This window comes from Parasteatoda tepidariorum, chromosome 8 (assembly GCF_043381705.1).
Source record: "Parasteatoda tepidariorum isolate YZ-2023 chromosome 8, CAS_Ptep_4.0, whole genome shotgun sequence".
NCBI classification, from domain to species: Eukaryota; Metazoa; Arthropoda; class Arachnida; order Araneae; family Theridiidae; genus Parasteatoda; species Parasteatoda tepidariorum.
This window is the reverse complement of record NC_092211.1, coordinates 41,126,757-41,148,212: the sequence shown is the minus strand read 5'-3', so window position 1 is coordinate 41,148,212 and position 21,456 is coordinate 41,126,757. Positions and strand designations below refer to the sequence as shown.

General features: G+C 29.4%; 2 protein-coding genes across 3 annotated transcripts in view; one reads left to right on the top strand and one right to left on the bottom strand.

The window, feature by feature from the left end:
• Positions 1–240: 240 nt before the first annotated feature.
• Positions 241–10,914, bottom strand: LOC107456272 (serine-rich adhesin for platelets). 2 transcript variants are annotated; one of them, XM_043055538.2, is made up of 4 exons: positions 10,810–10,901; positions 8,219–8,317; positions 8,028–8,094; positions 241–5,292 (listed from the first exon to the last, which is right to left on the bottom strand). In XM_043055538.2, the coding sequence occupies exon 4, from the start codon at positions 5,263–5,265 to the stop codon at positions 484–486; it is 4,782 nt and encodes a 1,593-aa protein (XP_042911472.1). In that variant the 5' UTR covers positions 5,266–5,292; positions 8,028–8,094; positions 8,219–8,317; positions 10,810–10,901; the 3' UTR covers positions 241–483. The 2 variants fall into 2 exon arrangements, with proteins under 2 accessions (XP_042911472.1, XP_015929581.2); XM_016074095.3 differs by lacking the exon at positions 8,219–8,317 and having other exon boundaries at positions 10,810–10,914.
• Positions 10,915–17,383: 6,469 nt separating this feature from the next.
• LOC139426129 (PH and SEC7 domain-containing protein-like) overlaps positions 17,384–21,456 on the top strand; it is a gene marked incomplete in the record, with an annotated part of 161,492 nt that continues 157,419 nt past the window's right edge. The window contains 1 exon segment of the mRNA XM_071183879.1: positions 17,384–17,574. Coding sequence (XP_071039980.1) covers positions 17,434–17,574 — 141 coding nt within the window.

Genomic DNA, 21,456 nt, shown 5'->3' with positions numbered 1-21,456 from the left:
AAATAAAGAGATACCAGAAAATAATGACTTATTTTGAAAAAACAAAAAAAATATTGAAGTGGTTTTTTCTGCAGTTTTAAAAGCTTAATTCTATTTTCTGACAACAAAAAAAAAAATATATATATATATATGTATATATAGTTTTTGTCTTTACAAATAGCTAAAACTAAAAGATAATAATTTTACAAAAATTCAATTTAATAAACTAAAATATTAATTTTTACATTATATCAAAAACTATTTTGAGAAATTTTTTTATCACATTTGAGTGCAATATAAAGCATAATATATCATACATACTGTAATGAACAATGTAAATGATATTAAATACAACATTTTGTACAAATGAAAAGTTCAAATGTTCATATGTATATTTTTTTAACATAAATCAAAAATCTTATTTGATAATATAGTGCCCTTAAAAGTCTATATCCGTCCCTTTCAATTATGTCTAAACTCCTGAGAAGCATAGACATTTATTAACTAATGTCTATACTCCTCGCATCCAATTCCAAATAAATCATACGCTTTGGTTAAATAAAGATCTACAATGCAATCAACAGTCATATCCAAGTAAGAACTGTTACTTTTTTTCTTATTAGGAAGAGAACTCTGCAATGACTTGTTTAAGCTTTGATTCAGAGAGGAAGGTAGAAGCTGCTGTGTTGCATTCCTTTTTTTTCTGGAAATATCAGTTTTCTTAGGAGTAGTTTCCTTTTTACTTCCAGCAACATCATATGAAATATTTTTTTCATCTGGCAACGGAACAATTACAGGAGAATCCCTCCTTATCCCAGATTTGGAGTCGCACTGTTTTTTCTTCCTTTTTGGACTTAACTCATCAACTGAATTAGAGACACTATCACCAATTAAATTTAGAGATTTTTTTCTACCTCTTTTAAGTTTTGGAAGGGTTTTTACCACTGGTGCTACAGCTTCAGTTTTTATTTTCTTTTGAGGTGGTGGCTCGTTTGTTTCATTGTCAAGACTAAAACCACTTTGTACAGTATACAAAACATTTTCTTCAGGATGATTTTGGTTGACATTGCGCTTAATTGAAGAAGGTAAAATATTCTTTAAAACATTTGACTTTGTTTCTACTACTTTTAATTCATCTTTCACAGTTTTCTCCGATATTGTGGGCAAACAAGCTTCTGATTTTATTTGAGAAGTTTTTCTTTTATTCCTTTTCTTACCCTTTACATCCCCGGAATCGACAATCAGTTCGGTTTCACTTGCGCTAGTGCAAGAACTAGTAGCATTTTTAATGTTTTTGTTTAACTTTACTGAATCCTCTTCAACTAAGGCTTCATATTTAGGATTCACATCAGAGTCAGATGTACTTGATCTGATGCAATTTCTTTTTCTCAAATTTCTTCTTTTGCCAATGGGGATTTCTTCATCTGAAATTTGAATAAAACCTTGATCTACTAAAGCGATATTTTTGATATCAGGACTAGAAATCTTAGATTGTGAGGCATCTTTTTCTTGCTTCAAAATAACAATTGATTCTTGACTCTCAACAGAAGCGATGTTTGACTTTGAATCATAAGAATCCACAACATAGTTATCTTTTAAGGCGAGTAAGGCATCAGAGCGTTTTCTATTGCTTTTTCTAACTGGTGTGCCAATCACTGTAGAATTTAAATTTTTATGATCTTGCAAGGCATTATTTGAGTTAGTGACATTCAGATCTGTTCCTTTCTTTGTTCTACCTCTACTTTTATGAATAGAAATTGTTGAAGGATTTTGTATTAAATCAGAACTAATATCAATAGCATTGTTTTGTGATAAATCAGTGCTTAGTTTAATTTCATCCAAAGCAGGTTGCTTTTCCTTCCTTCCCCATTTCTTTCCAACTTCACATGATAGCATTTTAGGTATAGTTTCTGTATGAAGTTTTATATTTTTTGAAATTTCTTGATTTTTAGTGGCTGCTTCTTGAGTTTTTTCAATATTATGGTCTTGAGATGAATGGCTTAGAAGGTTTTTGGTATTTTGACGAAGCAAATTTTTCTTTTTGTTTGGACTAGCTAAAATTGGTTCTTGTTTAACTTTCTCAATTAAAGAAATATTTTCTTCAAGCGTGTTTGTTATAATCACCTTTTCCTTTTTTGGCCTTCCTCTTTTACTGATTGGAGAACAATTCTGATTAGGTTCCACATGGGTTTTGTTTTTAATGCTTTGTACAGTGCCTGATTTTGCCGAATCATTTTCAGCGAGTGTTCCGCTAACATGTCCCTTTTTACCTCTTTGATTTAAATAATGTTTCGTTCCTCTTTTATTACTTATACCAGAAGTAGAAGGTTCATTAGATTGATTTAGTAAGGAGTTCTGTAGTCTACTGCTTACTTCTGAACTCAGACCTAGACTTTTCTTACTACGTATATCTGCCTGTAAAATCTTTTGACTAGAGTCATGTTTCAGGTCATCATTAAAACGTTCTGGATACACTTCAGTGCTGACTTCGCAGGACAATGAGCCTTGATTAGTTGAAGTTGAATTGGGTGAACCTTCGGGAGTTGAGGATTCGAAAGCACGAGGAGAATACACTAAAATCTCCTCATGTGTCATTTTTTCAACATTAATTGAAAATGGCTTCATTTTTAAATGGTCAAAATCTTTTCTCTGCTTTCTTCTTTTTCTTATCTTACTTCTGGAAGTCATACTTGGAGAATTAGAAGTTTTAGAAGAAACTAATGGTTTCTTTTCATTTCTTATGACCTTTATAATAGTCTCTGGGGTTATTTCTTCAGATTCTTTTACAATAAGTGCCATATCATATGGATTTTCTTTAAGGAGAAAATCAGTTAAATTGGTAGAAGACTCACCATCAGGTTCATGTTTCTCTTGACTTTCTTTTAAAAGGATTGAACTTGCAGACATTGTAACACTTTTACTTAATTCATCTTTCTCTTGGCTTGCGGGGGTAATTGTCTGTGTTTTTTCTTCCACAGGAAAAATAGGCATAGACTCTAAAGATACAGGAATATGGTCTATATATTTTCCCTCATTTTGGAAGCAGTCAAATACTGTTGTTTTTACTTCAATAGGAAGAAGAGACCTTTTAGAATTATCATTTGTATGATCTGAAAGATTACCATTGCTCATCTCATCCAAGCCTGAACATTTTGCTTGAACTATAGCAGAAAGAATTTCCTCACCAGTTAATTTATCATTATTAGGAACATCTAAGAGATTTTTGGTGTTATTTTCTTCTCTGGCTAACAAATCAGTTTTCTGATTTTGATATTGGTTACCATTTTTAAAATCTGAGGAAAGGTCTATCAATTTTTTATTGCCATTAATTTCTTCTTGAGTGGGAAATTTTATTTTACTGTGGGTGCTTTTTTTGGAAGCAAGTATTTGATTTAATTTATCATACTGCTGCGTCACAAAATCACTTTCTATTACTTCTGCCGAAGAGATATCAGCATTTTCTTTATCATTTTGAAAGTTCCCAGATGTAACTAGTTTTACTACTGTAGGTGAAGATTTTTTACTGTCTTTCGAATTACAAACATTATCATTTAATTTTTGACAAGAAATCATTTTTGAAGGTAAACTTTCATCTAAGGGGGACTTCTCAGTAGTATTTAATTTTGGAAATTCAGATTTCTGCTTAGTATCTGACGAAAGAATTTTACCATCCTCTATATCATCATTTTGTGCAGCTAATTTCTTAATCAAATCTGTGTACCTAGGTGAAAGTGTATCTTGCAATGAAACATTTTTTTGTTCACTTTCATGTGGTGCACTAACATCACTACATGAAGTTTGACTTTCAGGGAGTAAAACAAGGTCCTTTTGAGTTTCATCTGTTTTGGGTTTTAAGTCAAGTTGCTTCATAAAAGAATAAGGCTGTGAATCATTATTTGATTTACTTAGTGAATCACTAGGACTATTGCAAATACTGTTCAAAAAATTCAGATCATCACCATCACTCCAAACATTCATGTTTTTTTCGCCACACGTTTTTCTTGAAGGTGTTTCACGGTTATTAGATCTGTTTCTAGGTTCTTCAATATCTTGCGATAAATCAATGAAAGGTATGTTGGCATCTTCCGCTTCCCCGTCTGCAAGATTTAACTTTTCTGTTAATTCTGACTCATCAGTTTTAATTTCAATTGTACCTAAGTCATCAAATGCTTCAAACATAACCATGCACACATCTACCAAACTAATACAATGAGGCGGGATAGCTGCAAATTTTAAAACTTCGGGATTTAAATCATTACACTCCAACCAACAATCAGAACTTGGATCCCTAATCCATGATACAAAATGGTCAACGGTCATTTCCTCAGACTTTTCTAGAGTCATCAAACCTGTGACTTTGTATTCGCGTCCATATATGGAAAAATCTAGGGGATACAATTCCCCTTTACCAGCTCCATTTTCAAAATGGAAAATGAGGCATTTAGGTAAAACCTTGTATGACACTTTGATTCGTTGTTCTTGATCTTTACATGAGGGACATTCACTGACAAAAAAGGGTGAGCTGGGTTGAAATGCAACAACTTTTGGAAGAGTTATAATGGGTTTATTAATGGTTGTGGTACGATTCATACCGCACTTTTCACATAAAAATGATTTTGTATATTCGACTTCAAAGAACTTTCTAACAGTTTTATCCTCACGTATTAAATTGAACAGAGAGCAGAATGCACTCTCTGGATCACCATTATTGTACTTCAAGATTGGCTGCAAATACTCCAATGATGAATCTTGAACAGTGCTCAAGAACTTTTTCGCTATTGCAAGTCTTTGCTCAATATTCCAGTCACTACTATCATCATTAAGTAAACAAATTGCTTCATTATAATATTTTACAATTGTTTTTACGTGTGCCGAACCATTTATGTCACACTCGTACCTGAGTGTTTGATTATGGGCCAGCAGAGCCATAGATGCATCTAACCAACAAACATTTGAAGTATTCTCCCACATGCAGTAATTTAAATTTAAAATTTCAGTTTTTGGAATTATGCGAAAATCTGCCTCATTGAATGTTCCCACAATTTCACTCGACTCACTCTCAGAATTCTTTAATGCAATCTCAAATTTTAACCCTTTTTCACCCTTTGAGCTGTTTTTAGAATTCGCTGATGATACAGAATTTTTAGATTTACTTTCATCAGTTTCGCCAAAGCCACCCTTTTTCTCTTTAAGTTTATAAATTGCACAATCCAATCTTTCTTTTTTACGAGCATTGTCTTCTTCAGGATTATCAGAAGAGTCAGCTCGATTTCTTCGGGTAGCCATAGTGTTACCCACTTTTTGTTTCCTTTACTAGAAGAAAAAACAAAAATTTTTGTTAAAAAGATGTTTAATAAATATTAGAACTTTGATAACCGAAAGTAACTGGGGTCAGACTTATTTTGGATAATCAAATTATTTTGATTATATATGAAGGGCATTCAAATGAAACCTGGTCACTAGTATAAAGTAACGGTAATGATTTTATTAACTCACAGATGTAGTTATACACAGTACACATACTAAAAAATCGTCACCAAAATTGTTGGCACATTTATCTCTTTGCGACACGAACCGGTCGATTCCACCTTTGAAGAAGCTAGTAGGCTGCTGTCGGATCCAGACCTGGACCCAGTCACACAAGTCGCCGTCCGCTGTGTATCGATGTCTGCGAATAGCTTGTTTTGGAGGTCCAAAAACATGAAAGTCACATGGTAAAAGGTCTGTACTGTACGGTGGATGTTCCAGCGTTTCCCACCGAAACTGCTGCAATGTCCAGTAACTCGTGCCCCTCAAGGAATCTTTTGCGCCCTTCTACAACACTTGAACCTCTCAGACTGTACTTACCGTACACTGCTTCATCCATCGATACATTTCCTGACCTCCAACTCCCTCCGCCGCTAAAAATTGAATCACTCCTCGTTGTTTCTGCCTACTCACCTGCATGTTCCGTAATGGACGCTAACTTCTGCAACCACCTTCTCTATGGCATGCAACCACACTGTGGCTATGCAAACGTCAAATGTTACGCATGCGTCAGTCTCTCTACCAATATGTGGAAATAAGTAATTTTAAGTGTTTTAGTCTCTTGCAGATTCGTCTCCAGGATGGAAGTGAAGAGAAGTCAAGAAATAATCAGCTAATCAATGTGACGTAAGACATCGTGTTCTATAAAAGAACAAACAATTTTTTTTTTCATGATGTATGAGCAGCCCGCCTTTCCCTTTAGTCTTTGGCTGATGGCCTGATATCCATCATAGGATTATGATTGTAGATGTTGATTCTGTATATATTTATTCAGCATTACAATTTTTAAATTTAAATTAAACATTTAAAGTATTAATAAATGTTGTGTACAAGTTTACTTGTGTTTTCATCATTTTTAGCGTACTCTGCATTGCGAGTTAAACCCACAAAGGTTATGGGCCTTTACCCACGTCAACGATACAGATACAGAAGAAATTCTATCTGGGAGTTGAAAAATTTATTTTAATAGCAGGAAGAAACCAAATTTTGAATATGGAAGGAAATTTAGAATCAACGAGTTTAGCTTTTCCCAAACTTGGAGTATTCAACTACGATAGTTGGAAGCGTGACATGAGAGTAGCTCTAATGGATCGTGGAAGTTGGGAATTTGTCGGTGACTTAACTAGTAATTCATATCGATCTCATTGTTAATAATGCATCGATATTTTAGTATCAATGAATGTCCTATTTTATTATCGGTGTATAAGTCGACCCACTGATTTTCTCAACATTTTGGAAATTGGAAATGTCAACTTATACACTGGTATATATAGTAATACAGTAGAGAACCATTTATCCGGTATCCAGATAACCGGGAAACAAGAAAACCGGAAAACATTTTGCTCGGTTTTTCCGCCATTTTAAACTTGAACGATTATGAAAATTAGCGGAAATTGTACCCATCCTTGAAGTTGAGTAGAGGAAAATGTAAGGAAGGGGAGAATTTTTTTCCCCGTTTACCCAGAGAAACGTCATTTCCTCTGTGACCTTGAAGGAAGGGAGGAATGTTTGGAAGGGAGGAACAGAAGATGAAAGAGAAAAATATATTTATCTGTTTGACATCGGTTAATAAAAATAAAATCTTTTTCTTCCGAATAAATTCTTATTCTTCTGAAGTGCGGTATCATTTGCAAGTTTTTATTGATGTGGAATCACATCTTCTGTAATTAAAAATCGTGTTTTTATCAACAAAAAAAAAATAAATAAAAGGAGAATTGTTTATTAACTTAAACATAGGATTATTTTATGAAGCAGATTGCAGTCTTGTTTTTCTGATTCCACTACGTTTGATTTTTTTCTTCTTTTCACGATATATTTCGCGCTCAATAAATAAATTCTTTTAATTCATAAATTTTATCATTGGGTTTTTTTTTAAAATTCCGTTGATCTTGCCTTGTTCCGGGTTTTAACATTTATGCTAGTGCCTTTTTTAACTATCGTTTTGGTTCGATAATTTTCAAGTGTTTTTATTTATATTAATAAGTTTTCCTTTTATTTTATCATTTCGCCCGTATAATTAGGTATGAAATATATTGCGTTATTTAACCATTGGTTTTGTTTATATTAGTTAATTTAGGAATTGTAATTATTTTTAAAAAATAAATACGAGAATTTAGTATTTTTTAANCAGTGTTGAGCATAATCTTGTATGTCTTTACAATTTAAAAACTCCTTGAAAAAGTTTTTTTTGTTGCAATAACGGACCCTATTTGCACAAATTCATAAAAGCAGACCCTGTTTGACAGAATGTGAGTAATTTTTTCACAATTTCACGAAAAACGGACCTTTCACAAAATGTCTGGACAGACCCCTGGAGATGGTCACTTACAGAAGTTTAACCGTATTTGATAATGCTAAACATTTTCGTTACCAAATTCTGTATTACCGTATTGCATACTATCATTGTAATATAATTTTGTAAATAACAAGTAGTAATAAAAAATGAATAACACTTAAAAATATAATATAAAGTAATAATAACTACATCAAAACACATAGTTTCTTTAAAAATATATATATACCTTAATCCCACAGTTTCGAAATCGACAAAATCTGGTTTTATAAATCTTCTCTCTTTCAGCTTTGAACCTGTTTGAGAAACATTTACATAAATAAGTGCTGAAATATTTAAATATTGTGATCATGTGAATCATAACAGGTGTTATTAATTACATACAATGTTAGTGAAACTTAGAATAATAAGAAAATGCACCTTTTCTTTGAGAACCTTTAAATCATAAGTCATTTTTGCAAAGAGGAGAATGGGCATGTGTTTATTAAAATCTCAAACATTACCCTTCTGCATATATTTCTAACAAATAAAGAAAATTTTATGAATTTAAATTCAGCTTAATTAAAAACTTATTAAGAAATAAAAAAATCATTTTGCAAATATATTTAGCAGACAAAAGAAAATATTTTATTAGTTTTTAAGTTATAGAAAACTATTATAAATAGATATTTTCTTATAACTTTGTTATTAGTATTGTAATTTGGTGACACTCAATAGTTCAAATATGGCACTTATTATGAAGCAAAGGTCGAGAATCGTTCTTAAAAAATTTTAGACAGATTTATTTGATTTTAATCAGATTTTTTCAGTTTGAGTTAATTAAATCTTTTTCAAAAAAATTTACTAAGAAATTTATTATTATTAATGAAAACACAAGCTAACAAATCCTGAAAGTAATTTCACAAATCTTTTAAAAAAAAAGAAAACTTCTGAAATGCAAATGAAAAGATAGACTGTTTTGCACCTTAGTTTTGCCTGAGTACCAAAACAGTACCTTTGTTAACTTTCCCTTAATTGCTGGTTGACATGTTTCTAAATTAAATAACTTAACTTACCTAAAAATTTTTAAAAAAAAACGCATTGTTAGAAAAAAAAACATTCTAAATTTATTTATTACCTTTCTTTCATGCTATAATAGGAAAATTTCCTGTCTAAACTATACATACTAATTAGTTTAAAACGAGGTTACTAGAATTTTTATTGCAATTATGTCATCAGTTAAAATTTCTTAAAAATAATATTTTTCTTAAAAATATAGCAATGTATATAAAAAAATATATTAAATAACTAAACTATATTAAATATCTTAATTCTGTTCTTAGAATTTTAAAAAATTAAAAAAAGAAATCAAATTCAAAGCATTAATACAGGTTCATAGATTTATTGTGTACACAGTATTAATGAAATATTTCTGAAAAATCCACATCTCTATTTTTTAACTGGATATACATATTTCAATTAAATACTTCTCGAAATCAGTCAATGCCCCATTAAAATATTTTTTTCCAGCTCAAAAAAGATATCTGATGGGTCAATTTGGTTAAATTGAAAATTTGAACACACTTGAAACTTAATTAATAAACAATTTTATGAAATTAATGTTAATGAATTAATGTTATGAAATCAATAAACAATGTCATGAAATTAAACAATGTTATATTATGAATGCAATGTTATTAATTGTTATGAAATTAATAAACAATGTTATGAAATTAAACAATGTTATGAAATTAAACAATGTTATGAAATTAAACAATGTTATGTTATGAAAACAATGTTATTAATTGTTATGAAAGTTTTCCAACTCCATGTTCACAATGGGGAGATTTCCATATCGTGATCTGTGGCAGAATAACTTCAGAGTAGATGCCTGCAAGAAACTAAAAAACACATCACAGAAAGGGACCAAGTCAAAAGGTTTAACTCATGCAACCCTTGTGCAAACATCTACGCGTCTTTTGTAAAAAAATTTTAAAGTTTCTAAAAACTAAAGTTTCTTTTAAAGTAAAATCTATTTGGCACCTAGGCGATTGTAGTCTGTGCAACAGATCACGATAGGGAAACATCAATTTCCCAGCTCCTAATTAATGCTTAACCAACAGTTGCAATGATTAAAGACTTAGAGAACAAACTATCCATTATAAAATGAATACTTCACACAAAAATAACTTAGAATTCGGTCAATTTTCGATTAAAATCAGAATGATTAAAACTTTCAGAAATGAAATTTAGAAACAAATTCGATTATTTAAAATACGGAATCATCTTTCAACTCAACTAAAAATAATTTAAAATTTCCAAAATGAAGCATTTAAACAAAAAGACTGATTGAAACTTTCTTATGAAAAACTGAACTTCACACTCAATACACATATAATTTAAAATATTTTTAGAACATTTACCCAATTTATGGGAATATTTCCGCTTCATGATCTGATTCCGTATCGTAATTTTAAACTTTCAAATTTTTAAACAAAACATATAGAAGTTTGCTCTTCAAGTTGGAATCTTCCTGAGATTTTCCGCTTTGTTTTTTTAGTTTCATGCAGGCCGCTGCTCGAAAGTTACCTAGACTTGTTAATCTTCTTCATTTTATATTCTACACGACCTTAGTTTTAAACAATTGAAAAGGTTAGAAAAGTTTCATTCCAAAAATTATTAAAACTATGATTAAAACTGTATGATAAAAAATTAAAGACAAAGAAAAAAAATACTTAATTTTTTTTTTAAATACACTATATGCAAACAAAAATTAATTCGACTATGATTTGATTTATGTTGTCTGTGTTATAGAAGTCGCGCATAGCTTACAAATAAGTTAGATTTTGTGATTAAAAAACAAGCACTTAAAGTAAAAAACATGTATTACTTTAAAGATAATAGCCAAAATAAACAAAGCAATATACAAATACAAGTAAATAGATCGATTTCTAATATCTCTAAATTCACAGAGTCGGAGATCTTATATTTACAATCAATAAAAATAAATAATTAAAAAACAAGATGCTTACAGAATCTGAATTAGAACTTATTTACATTGAAAGATAAATTTTAGAATTTCATTTTCGTTCGGTACCGAGTAAGAACAAAATAATGAAAACAAAGTTTTTAATAATTACGGTTAACAGTTAATATGAAAGACATTTAACTTAAAGGGTTATTCTCACTATATGTGATTTACACATCTCCGATAAACGACAATGAGAGAAAACAAAAACCGAAAATCGGATTGGTAAAATGTATTTTGTCTAGTAAATGATATGTCCAGTATGTATGGACCAAAAGTATGGACTTGAAAAAAATTTCAAAATATTGTTTGACGACTTTATAAGATTATTCTTATACTCTATGATGCTGTGACGTAACTACTATTACGATTATTAANTTTTGAAAAAAAAATCGGAGAGTCACGTGGACAGATACGCTCTATGATTGGTTGAAAATTTGATCGGTACGATAGCAAAATGAATTTTGCTGCGCCGATAATCGGTGCAATAGACACTCCGATAATAAAAACAAAGTTTTTCGATAATCACGGTTAACAGTTAATATGAAAGAATATAAACTATCAGAAATATCAGCAGCCGAGCGATTTTGCCATTTAGCTTAAAGGGTTATTCTCACTGCATATGATTTACACATCTCCGATAAACGACGACAATGAAAGAAAACAAAAACCGAAAATCGGATTGGTAAATTGTATTTTGTCTAGTGTTGTTGTTGCAGTTCATTTACGTCGCACTAAAGCTGCACAATGGGCTATCGGCGACGGTCTGGGAAACATCCCTGAGGATGATCCGAAGACATGCCAACACAATTTTGATCCTCTGCAGAGGGGATAGCACCTCCGCTTCGGTAGCTCGAAAACCTACACGCGATGCCGAGCGCTTTACGGTAGAACAGTTTACCGCACACCCTCGGTCCCTACGCAGACTGATCCAAGTGGTCACCCACCCTCACACTGACCGCAGCCAGTGATGCTTGACTTTGGTGATCTGCTGGGAGCCGTGTCTTAACGATCAGTCCACTGCGGGACTGTATTTTGTGTAGTAAACTATATGTCCAGTATGTATGGACCAAAAGTATGGACTAGGAAAGAAATTTCAAAAGATTGTTAGACGACTTATAAGATTATTCTTATACTCTACGATGCTGTGGCGTGACTACCATTACGATTATTAATCATCAATTGACTAGTATATAATACATACCAATTCAATTCAATCTTGAGGTACTTTTCGATAGATGAAGGTTAACTTTGTCGAATGCTCTTACCTCACATTGGTGACCCGGATGTGATATGATCACGCCTATTTCTATGGATAGGTTCACATTGAAAAGTTGACTTGCTATTTGTGACTGCTTCATCGTTCTCCTCACGCTGTTGCTTCTCAGTCTCATTCACACACAACAGGATCCTGCACACACTCTACTGCTTACAGCAACATAGGAGGGACCACACACACAACCCTGAATATAATACAACTCTCGCAACAAACGCTCAAATCGCGGTTGACTTAATACAGCTCTACGGGTCTCTCACAAATACGGTAACTAGTGTTATCCGTTCATCGAATTTTATCTTTGGTAAAATTCCGGGGGATGGGAGTAATGTGGTGTAACTATCATTGCGATTATTAACATTAATTCTCAGATTATCTCAATGATTCATTAAATTTAGCTAATAAACGCTGCAGTAGATGATAGATAAATAATGAAATCATAAGAAAACACACTGTAAACATAGGATGCATCCATTATTACGAGAAATTTCCTAGTCTCACAGTCAAAATCCTAACGTTAAAGATAGAAAAAGTGTATGTTTAAAACAAGTTAAAAATTACCAGCTATCCGCTGTTACCACTATGGATAGCATTTATCAGCAGTGCGGTTTCATAGATATTAATTTTTTTCATTTATGGTAACACAAAATTTTGTAATAATTAAAAAATAATAATGCAGGCGCACATTAAAATGCATTTGGAAGCAATTTCCACAAATAGAGTGCGTAATGTAGATACTTTTTTTTACTTGCTTTTCCTTTTTCTTTCTTTCTTTTATTTACAATTTCTCCATTTTGTAAAAAAACATAATAATAATCTTGAAACATTTTCATTACATTGGAGTCTTTCAATACGTAATTTATGATGGTAATTGATAAATGCAGTGTAAGTCCGTTATAACGACAATTCATAATAGCTTCTGATTTCGTTATAATAGCAAGCTTGTCGTTATAAACAAATACACATTTGTAATGTTAAAGTAAAAAAGACTAAAAAATGATTTACCACTTTTTTTTTTTTNTTTTTTTTTTTTTTTTTTTTTTTTTTTTTTTTTTTTTTTTTTTTGAAGGAATATTTGGAGTTAAAATAGATATCAAGACTAAAGTGCTTTTGTCTACAGAAGACTGAATTACGTAGCTCATGAAAGGCAGTACTTTCTACAACAGGAATGTTTGAACAACAGGATTCCAAGTCATAAAAATGTTTGGCCGAAAGAAAATGAAACGAAGTGCAATATTTTATGACGTTATTGATCAAAGTGAATTTCGATTTTAATATTACGTTGTTACAGGAGTCATGATAGATATGAGGTCAATAAAGGCGCATTCTTTTGAAGAGCAAAGCAGGATTTCTAATAATGGCAGAACTTTTTTTTTAATTGGGACGAAGATAACTTAGCAGGTGTGTGCACACACATTGCTTTATAAAAATAAAATTATAAGAATGAAACAATGTCCGTTTATCGCTTTTTTGCATTGATATCAGAAAGAAATAAAAATTTCTTTCTGATATCTATACAGAAAAGCGATAATTAAATTTAAACCTCCTTCATTCAATATTGCTCTCTTAAACAATGGGAAAATCCATAGAACATAAAACACTATGATATAATAGCGAAAGGCTAACAATTTTTAATTCGTTATAAGGATAAAATTTTTGTATCTTTAATATTAGAATTTTGATTGTGACTTTGAAATTTGTTGTAATCGTGAACTTCCCTTACTGTACTCGTTATATCGAACTTACACTGCATGTATTTATATGTTCTGATTTTCTCTTGAAATTACAATAATTTACTTGAAAATGTTAATGTATTATCTTAAAATATCTTAACATAAAAAATTTAAAAAAATATTATTTCTTGCTTTAAAAGCATTTTTTACCATTTTTTTAAAGAATTAATTATTTTTTAATCTTTTATTCTGGGTACTATTGTTTTGAAAATAAACACCTCTATGTATTTTCGTTTGACAATGCAATTTTTATAGTTAATACAATTCGAACCATTTTGCTTTTGTTTAAATGAGTTGACAAATAACAATTGTTGTAAATCCCCTTCCAATTGCATCAATTTTTAGATTCTTTTATACAGTTCCTCAGATTGGCAAAATACACAAAAATTGTAACTCCGTTCCTCTGCCTTAAATATAGGGACCATATTTTCCAGATCCCTGTTACTCTCGAATTTCGAGGGTCTAAAATCCAAATCAATCGGAAAAAAAACTATGCAATTCAGAGAATGTAGATTTTTACCTCTGATTTCGAAACTAATATCGTCGTCTCAAATTAATTTGCATATTTCAGGTCAATCCATTGAACTATTTACATTTCCCTGTGATGTATGAAAGTATTCCGTTTCTTACTTTATGCTCCGTTCACGTGAGATATTTTAAGTGCTGTTTAACAATCTTTCAGGAATTCCTAATGACGAGGATTCTCTATTATAACCAGTGAATAAAGATCATAAAAAATATTATCAAATACTTGAAAATTAATTCTATATAGAATTTAAAAAAATCTAAGTTGAGGAATATTTTAAGTTGCATTTGAGTAAAAATAACAAAAATAAATGAATAAATAAATAAAAAATAAAATAAAAGACAGAGTCATGGGGAGAGAGAGGGAGGGAGAAAGATGTTTGAAATGCGTGTAACGTCAGCAAGCAGTCTCCAGTTCTTTCGTAATATGGCAGAGCACAAAAGTAAATATTCTGTACTAATAGAGAATTTTTGCATGTTTTATGGAATGATACAGTATTTAAAAAACGTTACAATTACAATTTTTTTTAAAATTAAATTTTTGATTTATCGGAGGGGGAGGATACTGCAAGAGATTAAAATATACAATTTTCATTCTTCTATTTTATTTATTTTTATTTCATCATTCATCGTCCTTTTTCCTTTGAAGGGGAAGGGAAGGTACAACAAACTAATTTATCCATTTAATTAAGTTCAAAAAAATATACATGACATTACAAAAGATGTTAAAAGTTTGATTGCAAATTTAAATGTTCTCAAAATTGCGTAATTATTTTCACATATTTCCTTTTTAAAAAAACTGAGTTACTTGAGTAGTTTTATAAATCAGATAACTGATTTTTCCGGTTTTCTGAATCGGTATAAAAAGCTGTTTTTTTTATTGTTAAACCCAAATAAAAAAAAAATATTTGGAAATAATCTTAAAAAGAAGAAAAAACGATTAAGTAATATACTAATGATTATTTCCAAAATGATGGTAAGGTAAACATCTTTCAAAAAAGAAAGAAAAATCCTAAAATCTTATGAAGAAAAAAAACATTTTTTAAAAAAAATGGCGGGAAAATTTATCGAATTTTGTTCCGGGTTTTTGGTTTTCCGGTTTTCTGATTTCCGGATAACGGGTTCTGTACTGTAGTTTAATTTTCGAAGAATTTTATAATGCATAATAAGAATTCTTCCTCGACTGTTGGAATGACAGCCCTTTGTGGCCCAGAGCCTTTCCTAGACCATTCCTCCATTCTGCTCTTTTCCTTGCGATTGTTCTCCAGTTAGTAATTCTTAGGAATTTAAAATCCTCTTCCACACAGTCAAGCCATCTAACCTTAGGCTTATCTCTAACTCAAGTTTCCATTGGTTTGTAATTGAAGATCTTAAATGTCAAGGAAGAAGAATCCATTCGACAGATGTAGACCGAAAGCCTAAACCATAATAAAAATGATTAACTAATATTAGTTATTAAATTGTACAGAAGTATAGCTACTTAGGTGAAATTTAGTGGGCTGAAAACAACTTTCTATTTTTAAACTTAACTCAAGTTATTAATTATTTATTTATCTTTTTAATTTGAATTCGTTCGAAATTTAATGCGATTTTAAGTCTTGTTTTCACATTTTCTTTCTCTTGTGAAGGGAAGTTAAAAAATATATTTCTTTCTCAATATATTTTTGCTGCAAAGAGAAGTAGATGAGAATATATTTCTTCCTCGAAATTTTTTTATTTGTTAAGCTCGCTCTTGTTTATTGAATTTAAAGGTAAAATAATAATAATAAAAGGAATGGATTGCCAAAAAAATGGCTGGTTTCCCTAAATTGCTACTTAACTTATTTAACCAATAAAATAAATAAGTGATTTAGACCGTATGGGATAGCTTGAAACTTTCGAAAAATGCATTTTGATATCAAAATCAGCACGGGAAAAAAATACTGTTCATCAATTTCCATCATAACATATGCATATGTCCGATTCAAATGTATTAAGAATGTTAAAAACGGGCTGATTTAATTTTTTATACATTTTTTGCGAAATAAATTAAGAAATCGAGTCACCATAAATGAAAAAATTTAGTTTTTTTCAGGGTAGTTAATCAATCCTGTTGCCATTGGCAAAAAAAAAAAAAGGGAGAAAATGTTATGGTTTTATACGCTGGATAACAGTAAGTTGCTGGTTAATTTTCCATTTTCACAAAAATATCGTTTGGATCGCTATCCTTTGCATTTTGATGATTACTAAGTTTTAACAAATCATAACCTTAACAAATTAACAAATCTGAAAGTTTTGACAAATCTGAAAAATCAGTTAGATCATCATCAGAAGATGAGCTGTAGAAAAACCCTTCCTTTACGCACGCAAAATAATTTTTTCTTTGTATCACATTTAACGAAAATAATGGTTTTTCTTCCGTGATCTTCAAATTTCGTCACTGACTAGACATCGTAATTATAACTGGATTCAAAACTACATAAAAGATGAGGCGTATGAAATTTGAGCTAAATTAACTAAACATTGGTATTAGAAGTATATTATAAAATTTCTCTTTCGTTGCTTAATAAATATATTTTATAGACACAATTCTCTTCGCTTATTAATAATACTAATTTAATAAAAAAGTACACATTTGTTTGTTGTCAAAAATATCGACATTTGAACATTGAAAAAACTATGATAAGTGGGTGGGATAGCTGAGCATTCCCTTCCAGTAAAATAAAATAAATAAATAAAAAATAACGGAACACGTTAGCTTGTAACTGTAAGACTTATTGACTTAATAAATCTTTTTCAGTTGAGAAAAAAAAGCGCCTGAAAAGAAATTGCTTAGTAGTAAAAAAAACTTAGTTACAAACAAACAACCAATATTTTTTCATTAAAAGAAATAATATATTGTTAGAATTTTATCAAAACGTAGTGATGTCAAGATTTAAGCTTATTATTCCGGTTTTTACTTTTTTTCTTCTCTTCTATTTACAACCACGCATTTCTACAGAAGACAATCCTAACTGAATGCTGATCTATTTCATCCTTAAATCGATAGATGGCAGCATCTGCAATTATTATCAATTCGGGAAGATGATGGAATTAATATTTACAAGCAGTCAAAATGGACGAAGTGAGGGAGGTTAAATTAAAAAGAAGCGATTCTATCGGATATGGATTTAGTGTTTTTGGTGGGAAGGGGTCTGGATTACCCCCCACTGTTTATCATATTACAGACGAATCTCCGGCTGCTGCCAGTGGTATAGTAAGTAAATTTTAAAATTTTTATTTTACACCACGTCGATCTTGTATGTTATTGTTGACGCTTGTTACACCGCTGTTTACAGCGCCGGCTGTCTGCTTAATCAAATGCCATGTGAATCACAGCTGACTACAATGTCGTCTAAAAAATTTTAAAATTTTAATGAAAAGAAACATTATTATAATAACTTGTTACACGTCGTACAGATATTTTATGATTTTCAAATAAATAGTAAACTTTGGATTTTAAACACACTTTCTTGTTGTGAAATTTAAATTAGTATTAGTTCTGCTTTAGATTGTATATTAAAAATCAGAAAAAAAGAGTTTTTATTTTGTTATTGTTATATTAATGTGTGACACATAATCACTGACTGCTTTCGCTGATTGCGTTATCTACTATGATGAAAAAAAAAATATATATCTATACCAAAGTGTCGTCATACCAGTGTGACTAGAAACAATTATCAATATTATTCGTATTGTTTCTTGCGTACATTGTTTATTTTTTACGACTATTACTTTTAACACTTCCATAACTGACTTAAAAATTAGAAATTGTTTCGATAGTTATGTTGTAACGGATATTGATTGTCACTCTGTTCATAAGCAAAATTTCTAAGCTTATCAAAGTTTTGCTAATCGTAATATTCTATAAAAGTATCAGAATACTTTTTTTTATTATAGTTTATACAAAATGCAACAATACTAACATCAATGTAGAACATATTTATGTACTATTGTCTAAATGGGATGTTTATGTTTATATTCTGTAACAAATTTTAACAGAAATTTATGTACCATTATTTACAATCTGTATAAACAACATTAACATTACTGTTGAATATATGATGTGCTGTTGTTTTTACATTCTGTAAACAATACTGAAAAAAAAATGGTTAAATATATTTGTATACCATTGTTTATACAGATATATATCATTGTTGTAACTATAACAAATTTTAACAGAATTTTTAAATGCATCCACATAAAGTAATGTAGAAACAATATTAACTTAAATGTTAAATACATTTATGTAACATTTTTTATATATTGATGTTTTTTGTTTTGACATTCTGTATAAACAATACAGAAACATTGATTTAGGCTTGAAATATAAATATTGAAAGACTGTTTTATAATTAATGAAAAATAAGTGTTTCTTTTGTTAATAGTCTTTGTTATATACTATCACAGTATGCAAATGATGCACACACTACTGAAGAGCTTGATATTTTAACTATTACGCTAAACTAAATGATCTTAAAATTGAGCTACAATTAACATGTTTGGTAAATTACAGTTATTATTTTTTGTCTTGCTTGGCTTTCGATAGTTATTATCTTAGTTTGTTATGGATATTATCTTCTATAAATAGTTTTTAAAAATACTTTGATTCATTATTAAAATACTAAAGCCATAAATATATAAATAAAAAAGTACATTTTATATTAATAGTTTTACTGTTAAGTGTGCTTGTTTTGATTTTAGTTATTCTATAATAGTTGTGAAACCCTTAAACGTGTGAAAACTGTTAATGGATATACGTTTATATTGTGATTTTATAAATTGTATTTTACTTATATAAAAAATAATCAGGTTAAATAACATAGTTGTATGGTTGTCAAGCTTTTAAAATTAAAGTTTGCTCTTATCATTGAGCAGTTATCGTTTTTATTAAAGTAAAATATGTTCTCTCAACTGAATATTTTTTTTGCTGTCATATAAATTAAAAAACATTGCTTACAGATTATACTTTTACAGATTTTCCAAAAATCATAGAATTATTCGTACTATTAGGAATTGTACAATTCTACGCAAAGCTATATAATTTTAACTGTCAAAAGAATGCATTAGCTTAGCTATATAAAATATCATATATCCTAATGTTTGTATTTTTAAATTGTCTGAGTATGTCTCATAGAAATACTGGATATTTTAAACTGTGCTGAAAACACGTCTAACAAGGGAAACTAGGGAAGTGTGACTCACCAATTTTGAAATAAACTAGTGGGATGTATGCCTTATGAGGAATAATTTTAGGGGGCAACATTCGTTTTGGCCCATAGAAGGTCCTGTGAGAGATAAAAAATAATTCAATATATAGAAAAATCTGTATTTTATTACTTCAATGCAGATTATTAGTTATTGTAATTATCTCATACTCCAATTAATTTTGTGGTACTTTCACGTACTATATAATGCATATTTTTTGTCAAAATTGATTACGAAAATTTTATATATCTGTTGTTTTTCAGAAAAACCTGTTAGGTTAATTTAAAAAAAAAACTTTCATCAAATTTTTTAAATTTTTTTTTTCAAAAAATTTTCCAAATTAATTGGAGTATGTAATTGCAAATAAATAAATTATTAATTCATTAATTAACCAATTTTTTACAAATTAATTGGAGTATGAGACAATTACAATAACTAATAGTCTGCTTTGAAGTAATAAAATACTGATTTTTCTATATATTGAATAATTTTTTATCTCTCACAGGACCTTCTATGGGCCAAAACGAATGTTGCCCCCTAAAATTATTCCTTTCCTCATAAGGCATACATCCCACTAGTTTATTTCAAAATTGGCGAGTCATACTTCCCTAGTTTCCCTTGTAAGTCTAACTAACTTCTAGAGTAATTAAGACATTTAATTTTAAATTAAAGCATATCTCAAGAAATTCTGAAAAAATTTTGTGTCCAAATTATATAAAACGTTTTAATTTATGTTCTTCACATTTCTTGTAAAAGTTGTTTTTAATGTTTGAGGTTCATTTTTGAATAAATTAAAAATTAAAAATCTTAAAATATTTAATTTAAATGCAAACATTTATTTAAAAAGTAATATTAGATATTCTTAGAGTAAATCTTAGTTATTTCTGCTCTGTACTTTATATATACATTTTTGTTATAGAGCTAGGTACTAAATTTATGATTCAATTGTTTGAATATTGATTTAAATTTATGACTTTAATCTGGTTTATTGAATCTGTCAACTATAGTTAGTAATTTAGACTACGTTTTTTTCATAAAATATTGTAACACTGATACAAATTATTTAATTTTCATCCATGAATGAAATGATTTGATTTGTAATTTGAATAATTGATTTGAGTTAAAAAAAAATTCTTATTTTCAATTCATATTGATGATTCATTTGTAATTGGTTTAGTTACTGATTTTGCTCTTTAATTTTCAACCAAAATATAATTTTAAATTGAAAGGGTTTAAGAAATTGAAAAATTATTTTAATGTTTAAGTATTAGAAAATAAGTTTAATACTTACCTATCAATAAATAATCCAAAGGTTCGTGATCATGTTGATTTTTTTAAAAAAAATCAGATTTTTTTTATTGAAATCAGATTTTTTTGATTTAAATCGGATTTTCTTGATATTTATTCAAATACACTGTAAGAACTTTGATTTATGACTAAAAAAACTTTATAATGCTTAATAAGTATTAAATTAATATTAAAACTATATTATAAGAATATTTTAGAAGCTCTAACTACCTAAGACAATTTTTCATTATAATACATAGCTTTGAATGCATAGCAACCATTTTGAAGCAAATGCATGATTGAAATTTAAAGACTAGATGAAAGAGAATTTAAAGAATGCTTTAACTATTAAAACAAAGTTCCAGTTACCAAACCATAATTTTAATTTAAAATTGTGATTATTTTTTTTCTTTTCTCTAGAGTTTTAAAATGACAAAATAAATGTAATAGATTGTGTTTTTAAATGTAGTCATTCATCAAAAAATAAATAAATATTTAATCTATATATTTTTATATTAAAATATTCATTTTTAATTCTATATCAAAATAGATAAGTTAAGCTAAAAAAAAATTACAAAATCTATGTACTGATTGGAATTTTTTT

Excerpts from the sequence above, each read along its gene's own strand:
- LOC107456272 (XM_016074095.3), bottom strand. The coding sequence starts at position 5,265 with ATGGCTACCCGAAGAAATCGAGCTGACTCTTCTGATAATCCTGAAGAA.